We start from the raw sequence: 12,360 nt of genomic DNA on the forward strand, positions 1-12,360 counted from the left end.
CTGGACACCAATTCTCTGTGCTTCCATAGCAACCTGCCTACCTCTATCAGAGCACTTGCCCACCATATCTAATTTTTCACTTTACTAATGTATAACCACTTCAGTCTGAAAATGAGCTGAGGCCCATATGTAACAGCAATATTTTTTTTAATGAGTAAATCAAGACAATGAAGAAAAAAATGGAGCCAGAATTACAGCTTAATACAACAAACTATACTTCTTCAGGCACTGCACACTTTTTATAGGTCAAATGCACATTCAGTTCTGAGCCTCTCAATTAACAATACCCAAGCGAGACACACGGCACAATCCATCGTGTCCGTAAGACAGAAGGTAAACTACTCAGAACGTCTACTACCCTTGCCTGCAATCTCACCTGGATTTAGCTGTAACAATTGCACTTTAAGATAAAACAGAGTGACAGTAATAGTGGTACAGACAGTATAAAGAGTATATATGGTAACGAATTTCATAGGGATATTTATTAAAGTGGTCTTCAATGAAGATCAACAACATAAGGCAAAAGCACACTTCAGTAAAAGTGATTCCATGGGAGTGCAAAACAATGAAACAAATGATGAGCCTATTTAGAAGAGGCTCTCCAGGGTACCAAATCCTCTTCTACTCCTGCGTCTCTGCTCAGGTCCTTTCCTGACCTGAACAGTGTAGTGGAGAAATAATAAGATCATGCATGAGCTGCTGTGTGCCTAATATTTTGAGAAAGCTGAAACACACCAGGGTAGAGAGAGTTATTATAGACTAAAGTTTCTCAAATTTTTTTGACTGTGACCTATTTGTAAGACGTATATGTTATTATGTCACACCCCAATTTACATATCCATGTATGTATAACTGAAACAAACATTTGGTGTAATATGATACTTATGGTTACATTTTGTATGTTACTTATGATACTTAGTATGACACAAAATATGTTCATACTTTATGTTAGATCATTTTTTAAAAATCCTGGTTGCAACCATTATACTGATTTCATGACTCCCTAGTGGGTTGTGACCAAAAGCTTGAAAGATGTAACCTATATGAATTCAAGCCTTTCGTGATGACCTCATTTCAGTGGTAGACTCATAGCTTCCAGCATCCAAGCAAATTCAAGTGATGGATTTACACAGATGGTGGTTCTGTGATCCACCAAAACTACCTTGCCACATCTGCCCCTCAATGTAGCAAGCTTGGTGGGTGATACAATGGTTCTTTCACCTTCCATTCCTAGCAAGAAGCCAAGAATACCTGGTATACAATGGATGAACAATAAGCATTTGTTGAAAAAATGAACGGCTGTCTAGCCTATTCTTGGCTTAAGGGATCTTCTGATAGCTCATCGCTACTTAAGACTTCAACATCAAGTACAACTGCCTCCTCCTCTGGGCTGTGTTGAGAGCTAGCAGCCACCTTCTTCCAGATGTTTCTTTTACCCCATCACCTGGGTAAACAAGTCCTCTTTAAGGACTTCCCATTGTCTTCCTCTTTGGGCAGGTTCTCTCACGTACATATATACAGACAAGAAATACATCCTTAGTATCTAAAAACATTGTTTTCTCCAATTTGAAAATTGTTTAACCAGAAATTAAAGAGGAAACCTTTCATCCCAAAGGGATTTGATCTTTTATTCCAACTGGAAAGCAGTGATAATTTGAAGCTTTTCTGACATAAGAGAAATGTTGTTGACACAAGTGTCATCATGGCATGTTGAAAAGCACAAGGTTTCCAAGGGAGGAAACCTGAGACTGAGTTTAGAGAAATTATTTCACTTACTATTGGCTCTACTGTACTACACCCAGGAGTCATTAAATCTGTGACTGCTTATAAATAACTTATTTCATTTAGACTTCATTTAAAATTTTTCCTCCTTAAGAGAAGTATACTCCTACCTATATCATTCATACACACACACAGAACAAATCAATGGAATGGTTTCTGCTTTATAAATCTGCAGGTCACTAGAGACATTTAATATAGTTCATGTCTAGTTTACGATTACAAAATTACCTTTTATAATGATAATTACATGTCAAAATTAAGCTCCTAAGCATCACCATTCCCAATCAACAGGTCAGATGCCCAATTTGGGTGCTGGTTTTGGAATACCCCGAGTAGTCACAATTGGCTCATATTTGAAGTCATTTTGTGGAGGGATTTATTTAGTATGCCCTAACTTCTATCTTAGGAGTTTAGCTCCTACTGGGAGCTTTAGGGCTCTGGGGGTGAAGCCTGCTCTGTCACCTGCAGGGCAAAGGTGTAGGATTCATCTCTTTCTAGAAATAACTGCAATAAGGGGGAAATCTTTTGTCTCTCGGGTGGTCTGTGAGGGCAGTCAACACTGTACCTTAGGCTTTGTTTTAATCCTTTAAAAAAGATGTCTGGCCGGGTGTGGTGGCTCATGCCTGTAATCCCAGCACTTTGGGAGGCCGAGGCAGGTGGGTCATGAGGTCAGGAGTTTGAGACCAGCTTGGCCAAGATGGTGAAATCCCATCTCTACTAAAAGATACAAAAATTAGCCTTGCACAGTAGTGGGTGCCTGTAATCCCGGCTACATGGGAGGCTGAGGCAGGAGAATCGCTTGAACCTGGGAGGCGGAGTCTGGAGTGCTGAGATCACGCCACTGCACTCTAGCCTGGGTGACAGAGCAAGACTCCGTCTCAAAAAAGAAAAAAAAAAAAAAAAATGTCTGGGTCAGATCTCTGGAAGCTCCCTGGAATAGGGCCTCTGATAGTGGTATTCATGTAAGTTAAAAATTAAAAGATTAACTCTGGGTCTTGAGGCAACAATGAACTCTTCAGGGATGGGACATGTGTTCCTGGCTTTTCCACAAAGGACTGTAACAAATATTATTACATCAGAACAAGGATCTCTGAGGAAAGAAATAATAGTAATAATAAAATAAAAAATAAAAAAACAAATATTATCACAAACTTTGAGGAACACATATTAACCATTTTAGTTGGACTCAAGAGAGTGTACTATAGTTTTGAAATTTAGAATTTGGAAATAAAGGCGTTTTAATCAATTGCTTTCTACTAGTTAAAAAGTTAACTCTGCTTTCAAAAGTAATATCAATAAGAAAAGGACATTACAGAATAAAATTATAAGAGAAAATTAATAATGATGACTTGAACACCCCTTGGCACATAATTAATATTAGTGTAAACCATTTTAAATGAAACATATTGACTCAATAATCTGTGTTTGGCAACACTGTGAATAGATTAGTTCAGTTAATAGCTGTTGGTACTTGAGAATAAGGCTGTCTGTTTAAATTTCTTCTAAACAATATTATTTTGACCAAGTCAAATAGACTTTTGCTGAATTTTAGTCTGTATTAAAAAACTTAAAATATATATATTGAAATTTGAAGCTGAATTTGTTAAAGGAAAATAATTGCTATTTTGTCATTGGAGACAGGATTCACAAAGATGCATTCGGTAATAATTCAAGCCTTTTAAGATTCTTTTCCTAGGAAATAGCAATAAGCAGACAAACTGCTCCTCTGCATGAATATCTTTTGATTTAAAACTGGTATGATGCTCATTAAAATAATTGAAAGAATTACATACAATTAGTGAGCTAGTTATGCCTAAGAAGCAGACACTGGCTCTTCACTTACTTGGCATACTACTTAAATCCCAAACTTCAAAAATATGGTATACTATATATGGAGATAAATTAAATATTTAGAGATAACTAATCAGTAGAACTAAAACTGCATCCTTCAATACCCCAAGGACCAATAAGACACCAAAGTTCAAAGATATGGCTCAGAATACTGATTTTCTAAGAGCATCCGACTGCAGAAGAACAGATGGTCTGTGAACAATAAAGATTCTAAAGAAATACACGTTTCAGCATGACATATAAAGCATGTGGGCTGAAATGATAAGAAGCATATAGGAAAACTAATTAATCATTGTCACCAACAAAATAACACATAGAGAGGCTCAGGAGGTTTCTGGTAAGCCAAAAGTGGGCAACTTCATTTCTAACAACTGGATAACAATTGAGCACAGCGGATATTTGACACAGTTGTTTCCAACAATGTTTAAAAACTACAGGCTTCCATTATGGTTATACGACACTGAGCCTTTTACTTGTGTTTCTGTTCACATGTTCATTTCATCTGGGGCTAGTAAGTACCTATATTACAGAAATCAATGTGGTATAACTAAATTGAATGCAAATTTTAATCCTTTGGTAAGAAATACCATAGATGAAATCCACAAACTCATTATAGCAGACTGGTTAAATGCAGACTCTGGCACCAAACTGCCTGCCTGTGGTTAATCGTAGGTTACTTACCTAACTTTTCTCTCCTTCAGTCTCCTCATTTATTAAACAGAAGGTATTAATAAGACCTTATTATTCAGGTTTCTATGAAGACTGAACTGGTTAACAGTGATAAAGAGCTCAGAATAGTGCCTGCACGTCACAGGTACTACATAAGTGTTAAATACATGAATAAGAAGGCTTTTTAAACCATCTGATTTTCTGCCCTACAGTTAGGGAGACATCACACTCTCCGGGACTAAGAGAATAGACACAGGCTAAAAAACAATGCAGGTTATTTTAATAGTTTGTGTTATCTTCCTCCCCACTATGTCCTACCACCTGAACTAGATTACCTCTTAGTTTCTTCTAGTTAAAAGAAAAAGATCATTTATCTTATTGGAAACAAACAAAATTCCCTTTTCTGACACTCGGTTTAAAAAGAATAGCCTTTTTCTTTAACTTTATAAAATTAAGTTTGATTAGCTTAGTTATCCTCCAGTAGATTACAGGTCCCAAGAAATCACTCAATCATTCTTACTTCAGCCTTCGCTTAGTCAAAGCAAAAGTTTAATTGTTGTTGACTAAGTGATGAACTTCTTTAAAAGAAATCAATCGTATGGATTATCGTTTCGAACTCCAGGAAGGTAAACGTTAAATCTCAAATTACTATAAATTTCTATACCTAACATGCCCTTAAACCTCCCCTAGTGCAATTACAACTATTGGTTTTTTAAAGAGACTTAAGCACTGAAATGGAATTGACATTCGGACCAGGGAGAAATGGAAGAAAACATGAAGATAGAAATCCAGGGGCAGGGGACAAAAGGGGTTCCCAGAATCTCTGCCCAGTTTCCTAAAGAAATGAGTTTAGTAGCTATGACCATCCTGCACAAAAAGTGCCAGGATCTGTGAACAAACTTAAATCTGTGAATAGCAGGTTGGTGATGTGTCAAAGTTCCTTTGGAATTCATAGGGAAAGTTTCACATCTTTGGGCTATAAACAAACATTTTTGCTAATAGTAAAATTACAACATCTCCCAAAGCAATCAAATTCAACAGTGCTGTAGCTCCATCTGTGGCACAAATTCTACCCACCAGGGTAGAATTTTTTTTTTAATTCCATGAGGGAAAGGTTGCATGCATGTACTTATGTACTTGCCCTTCTGATAGTTTTTTACACAACAGTTAATCTTGAGTCCTAACTTTCTGGATCACTTAAGATAGAAATGCTGCCAAGGAAAATGCATACATTCATTTTGAAAACCATCACGAATTACATGCACCTCCCTTTGAAATATAGACTGCAAATTTTTTCCCCCAATGGCATCATATGAGGGTCACAACTTGAAATATCTGGTAATGGATGTCGATAACAAACAATAATGGTTTGCTACCTTGATAATGAAAGGAAGCATTAAAAGACCAATCTATTGCTCTACTCCTTCCAAATTAGCTATGAGTTTGTACCACCCTAGATTTCCTTTAGGAGAGGGATCCCTGCGCTTGGGGCAGCTGCTGCCATGTGAATGGTTCTGTCTTTGGGTGGCTTGGAATTGATGGTTAGGCTGAAAGTATACAGGAAATCATTATCAATAGTATAGAATCCAGACTTGCACTTTTTATGCACAAAAAATATTCTTTTTCATTACACTAACAGCAAATTTAACTCTGGTTTTCTACTACTTAACAACTTATTAGCCTAGTTAGAATAATGAATGAAGACAATATTTATTAGAAAAAAAGCTACTTTCATGACTTAAAAACTCATGCCTACCTATATATTCTTTTTTTGATGAAGAGCTCAGCCTCGTGTTTCTCTGTCACTCCCTCAACACCCAGGGTCCTGCTCCTCACCCCAGGACTCAACACATGCTCATCTCAGGAACTGCCCTCCCTGCTTATCTCCTTGGCCCTTTAAACCAGATAAAGTCTACCCTCCTAACTTGGCTTGTCCTGAGAGTTGAATTCAAAGAGACCTGCATTTACTCCTGCCTCTTTAGGCATCATGGCAACATGAATGTTTTTACAATGGAAGCTGCCTCACAGGGGCTGTGCCTGCTGCAGGGCTGTCCCTTAAGTTCTGAGGGTGGTCTTCCAACTGCATTTTAAAAAATTATTCCTTTCCTCTACCCTCAACTCACTCACTTAAAAAACAAAAACAAAACAAGAAAAGAAAAACCTTTTTCTTCCTTTCACAAAACTAAACCAAATTAATAAAAACCAAAACTTACTTCCAAACAAAGCTTACACATTTAAAACCAACGTTACCGTAGCTGAGTCGGTCTTTCATAACCATTTCCTCATTCCAAACCACATCATCTATAAACCCAATAAAATACATTTTACTAGCTTGTTTTTTCCTTCACCCTTTTCCAATTTACACATGACCAAATAAATTAGGAAACGTGATATGCAGAATTAATTTCAAATTTTTAATTCAACTCTATTTCCTATTATTTATTTTCTTTTAGGACTAGTCTAAGAGCTTTCCAGAACAATTGTCCTATAACATAGTGTCCAACTTCTAATGCCTCAAAAGGCAAACAAACTCAAAATACTTATGAAATATAAATTTTATAATGAGCTGGACAACCAAGTTTTTAAAAACTTGACAATTTCCTCCACGCAGATTAAATATATGTGTAGTTTTATATAATTATATAGAAAATTGTTTTTCAGCTTTATTTAGTGATATGAGGATGTTGCTTGAAATCTTGGATTATACATTAGGCTTTCTTTGCTATTCTCCTTGTATAGGACAGGACTTTACATGGAGAACCCTCAAATATTTTATTCACAGACTTTAAAACACGGTAACAGTGGTTTATAAATAAGTAAACTTCTTAACACACTACATTCTCTCCTAAGCTAGGAAAGTAATATCGGCCATATCAGATCCTTGGTGTTCAAAGTTAAAACAAGTACTGTTTCTTAACAATGGTTTCATCTAAAAATTACTACACAAGCTAATGTAGAAACATTTGGACATACAAGTAACCAAAATCTAGTCTTACCACCACCACCTCAGATTATAAGGAATTATTAAAAAGCAAACATTTTGTAAAACATAAACATATTGAATACAGAGGATGCTATAGACACAAACAATTGTTTCATGGTAAAGTGAGAAGTAGCTATGCTGATTAATATAAATTTTAAAATAATGAAATAGGATTCAGATATAATTTTCCTCAGACTGAAAAGGTATTAACGACCTACATACTCTAGTTGTAGGGCCAGATGGATATGTTACATGAAATTTAGAAAATGGATAAGAAATTAAGACCTACAGTTAGGTAAACACTATGGTGTGCATTTGATCTTCTAAAGCACATCAAATCAGGTTAACGAAACACAACCTCATCTAAACAGGAAGCCCAAATTTAAGGGTTTGTCAAAAAATTGTGTAACAAAAGAAAACCGGTAAGACCAAGAAAGTCACCCTATATATATTTTTTATTTGAAAAAGTCTTTCTCCACATTTTTAATGGGTTACTTATAATTTTAACTGATGATATTTTCCTGTCACAAAAACCTTTAAGAGTTACCTAATCTATTTTTCCTAATTAGGAATTTTCCCACTAGGGATACCAGGCCTTAGACGGGTGCTAAAGCTTCAGCTTATTCACTTCATTAGTGGCCTCTTTAGGACTTTTCTGAAAGAATTCTCTGGGGTGGGGAGAGTGTTTTATTTGGTCTGATTTCAAAAACTGAGATTTGTTTAAAAAAAGAAATGGCACAATCCAGTGAAAAGGGTAACGGCGCCACCAGAGGATGTGTCTTACCATACAGGTATCCAGATCTTCCAAACGCTCTATCTCTGTTAGCTCCTCCACTGTGATGATGGAACGTTTAACTGGCTTCTCCTCAGTCAGCTCGATCTCTAAGGATTCTTGTTGAGGAAGGGTCTTGCCACGTCTGCTGAAATGGTCAGCCTAGAAGGTCAAGACGCATATGTGGAGAAATTAAAGCACAGAGACCAGAAGCGCTGGTTAGCTGGATTTCTGAAGACATCTTCCACAAGATGGCGCAGTGGAGCACAATGTTGACAAGTGATAAGGACAATTCTTAATATATGAACAGTACAGTAACTTACCTCTTTTATTATCTTTCTTTGGAATCAGAGTGTTTTAAGCAATAAATTATAAATGTCTTTTAGTAAATGAAGAGACAACTTAGTAGTGTTTTTATTAATTTTGATATTTCCTCTGAAGAAATTTCCTTCTATATCTAGTACTAAAAAGTATCTGAGAGCAATAAAACAATTCCAACTTTCATTATTTTTAAAGGAATGAAAGGAAGGAAATTACTAGCAAAATTTTAATTACTGCTAGCTTTCATTGTTTTCATATAATGAATACCATATTTGATATGATTTCTTAATTTCCAGTGTTACACTTTAGGTAAACATAACAAATTAAATAAGAGATAGAATAAACTTAGCTGAAATTAATAAACTTCAGTGCTGAGCTGATCTGACACCAGAAACTTTGATTTAATTCTGAAACACTGAAAACCAGTTGGTAAGTCTATGGAAACTCTGAGAACGGTTACAAACTTAAGTTAGTGAAAATGGTATCTGAAAGTCATTGAAAACAAGGTTTCATTTTGAAGATAGTATTTCCTTCATATGGGACTTAATCTCTTTCCTTACAATCTAAATCAGCAGTACTAATGTTAAAATGAAGTGCAAACCAAAAGTGCATTCAGCAAATTTTTTCTCAATTAAAAAAGTCAATACTTTCTGAGTAAATTCTTTAAGAAAAAACAAATGCAAAAAAGTGAAAAATTCAAACCTTCAGTGTAGTTCTCACATGAAGATTTCTGTTAGTATAATAAGTAGTATTTGTGTCATAAGTAAGCATTTTAAGGCCATTCCTGGAGCTATGGGTTATCAATAAACTTTCTAAAAAAAAGCTTATTTTAAAAGGATGCTCTAGGCCAGGTGCAGTGGCTCGCACCTGTAATCCCAGCACTTTGAGAGGCTGAGGCAGGTGGATCACTTGAGGTCAGGAGATCAAGAAAGGATTTCACATGGTGAAACCTCATCTCTACTAAAAATACAAAAATTAGTCAGGTGTGGTGGTGCACACCTGTCATCCCAGCTACTCCGGAGGCTGAGGCAGGAGAATTGCTTGAACCTAGGGGCGGAGGTTGCAGTGAGCCAAGATCGCACCACTGCACTCCGGCCTGGGCGACAGAGCAAGACTCCCATCTCGAATGAATGAATGGATACTCTATTGCTTTTGTTTGTATTTACTTACAAAAAAGAAAAGGCTGAATTAGGAGCTCTAAACAATCATGTAGCTCTTTACTGTGCCAGGAAATAGAAAACAGTGTTTCTTACATTCAATGTGGTGATAAACTGGTTTTTTATATTTCCAATTTAGCACAAAACAATTTACTGTTAAAATACAATAAAAAGAAAAATCAGAAAAATAACATGTGTTTGGAGACTCTATCTTTTTTTGGTGCTATAATGAAAAAACACATTTTTTTCATATGCACTGATATTGGAAGCTCAAGAAGTTTTTGGATGCTTCCTCTGGGGAACCATCCATTAGTGGGCCACCTCTGGTCCACAGGCAGCACTTGAATCGTGCTATTAGAGATGTGTGTCTTGTCTTTCGGATTTTAGAAGGCAGTCTCGCACATTTTTCTCAAATGAATTTTTCAAAAACATGCATTTTGTCTGCTTCATGAAGAAGAAGCTGTTGCTACTCCTCCCATTTTAGGATTCTCTAGTGTCAACCAATAATTCAATACCATGAAACTGGCATCTCCATCCCACACAGTTAAGAAAACATTGAAGAGTTATTTTTCTTGAAGGAAACATTGCTATAACTTTCCTGGGAGACTTCCACTGCATCATATTGAGACATAAGATATAACCAGTTATAAAAGCTTCATCTGTACTTCAGAGAACTTCCTCAAGTTTGCGAAACATTGAGTTTCTGACACATTTTTTCGTATGCACTGATACTGGAAGTAAAGTCCCCTACCTAATCATGCTGCTATAAAGACACATGCACACGTATGTTTATTGCGGCACTATTCACAATAGCAAAGACTTGGAATCAACCCAAATGTCCATCAGTGACAGACTGCATTAAGAAAATGTGGCACATATACACCATGGAATACTATGCAGCCATAAAAAAGGATGAGTTTGTGTCCTTTGTAGGGACATGGATGCAGCTGGAAACCATCATTCTCAGCAAACTATCGCAAGAACAGAAAACCAAACACCGCATGTTCTCACTCATAGGTGGGAACTGAACAATGAGATCACTTGGACTCGGGAAGGGGAACATCACACACCGGGGCCTATCACGGGGAGGGGGGAGGGGGGAGGGATTGCATTGGGAGTTATACCTGATGTAAATGACGAGTTGATGGGTGCTGACGAGCTGATGGGTGCAGCACACCAACATGGCACAAGTATACATATGTAACAAACCTGCACGTTATGCACATGTACCCTAGAACTTAAAGTATAAAAAAAAAAAAAAGGCACAATCCAGTGCCATTTTCTAGAGACAGTGCCAGTCTCTAGATGAAGAAAATATATATTTTTTTACCTTGGTTATATCCAAGGCACCTGTTGGCCAGTCAGCAACTATCCATCACTAAATTATGCCCATTTTGTTCTTGCACTTTCTTTATTCAAATATTTTTATTTTCTACCATATTTTTAGAATAGTCCATTATCAGATAATCATATCAGCAACAAATGAGCAAAGATACATTAAAATGTTAATTTTAGACCTCAGTCTCAACGTTTCTTGCCCAAACTTTTGACCTTCATTATAAATGAACAATAAGATTTCTGGATATAATCAGTTCTGCTTTCCCATATCATTCTCTCTGGAGAAGTTCTAACATGCTCCAGAATGGCTAGAAGCAACATAGAAGAGAAAGGAGGAAAATAAAGATCACAAACCATAAAGCTGTAATAGTGTGAAAGAAATCACATTCCCACACCGGAAGTCATCTTGCATCACAGCAGAGATGAAACAGGAGGTCCTGCTCAAGATGTGCACAGCACTCACCAGTTTATGATGGCAATGTGAGAGTGCATCCAGGATTTCGTCTACAATTCGATCAGACAGGAAGGAGGCCACTGTCAACTTTACTTCACTATGTGAAAATCAAAAGGACAGAGTATTATTTTAATTTGTGCAAGGGGGGAAAAATCATCCATCCTTGCTGCTATAGTGATAAGGTCAATTGTGATTCCACTTCTGTCTTTGAAAGTAGAATATAAGAATGTGTGAACAGGACTAAGGATTTCCAAAAATAAACCTTAAACACTGCCATAAACACACAAGTAATAGACTTTCTTTACCAATTTCAACCTGCCTCTGCAATTTCAAAACTCAAGATTTAATGGTAGAAATGAAAAACATCTGGATAAAGACAAAGTTAATGGGAACCGTATGTACCATGTGGTGAGGAACAATTCATCCATTGACATAAAGGAAAACAAACCTGGGCTGGAGTAAATTAAGAAAGTCTAGCCTGGTTGTTAAGTCTTAGTTACTGCTTTAGTATGCATATCACTCACCCTTTTAAAAAACTTTTCACCAATCAAATGATACCGTAACTGCGTCTGCTTTGACTGACCATCTTACTTTGAATATTTACAAAATCATCTACCCTTAACTTTTATGAAGACAGGTTACTGAAATTTGCAGTTCTGGTGCCTGTTGCCTGACCTCAGAAAGTTGTCTACACAGCAGAAAGTGGCTTGTTGTTTTTACTAATAAACAGACCCAGCCACTAAGAGTCTGTCAGATGGCTGGTATTTTTGTTTGCATTTTTGCAATTTGGTATTCCCAAGAATTCCACTTTTATGTGTGTTCTCGGTCTGAATATCTTAATGCACATATGTACAAATGTACATTAAGCACAATATATTTAAAGGTAAATATGTGAAAGAAATACATACCTATATTCCAACACTGTCTCATAAGCTAACGTTGAAAAGATATTCGTGTAACACGGAAAAAATCTTGCCAACCTAAAGGCAATAATTTGCATGGAAATTTCTCTGCCCAGGGAGATTTTTGAATA

At 36.5% G+C, this 12,360-nt stretch overlaps 1 protein-coding gene across 9 annotated transcripts in view; it reads right to left on the reverse strand.

The window, feature by feature from the left end:
* Nucleotides 1–12,360, reverse strand: part of CARMIL1 (capping protein regulator and myosin 1 linker 1) — a 344,161-nt gene that overhangs the window by 55,623 nt on the left and 276,178 nt on the right. For all 9 annotated transcript variants that reach the window (XM_078000908.1, XM_078000907.1, XM_078000905.1 and 6 more), the window contains 2 exons: nucleotides 11,337–11,424; nucleotides 8,070–8,219 (listed from right to left, as the gene is read on the reverse strand). In XM_078000908.1, the coding sequence (XP_077857034.1) occupies nucleotides 8,070–8,219; nucleotides 11,337–11,424 (238 nt within the window). The remainder of the gene's footprint in view (nucleotides 1–8,069; nucleotides 8,220–11,336; nucleotides 11,425–12,360) is intronic.

This window comes from Macaca mulatta, chromosome 4 (assembly GCF_049350105.2).
Source record: "Macaca mulatta isolate MMU2019108-1 chromosome 4, T2T-MMU8v2.0, whole genome shotgun sequence".
Classification (NCBI taxonomy): domain Eukaryota; kingdom Metazoa; phylum Chordata; class Mammalia; order Primates; family Cercopithecidae; genus Macaca; species Macaca mulatta.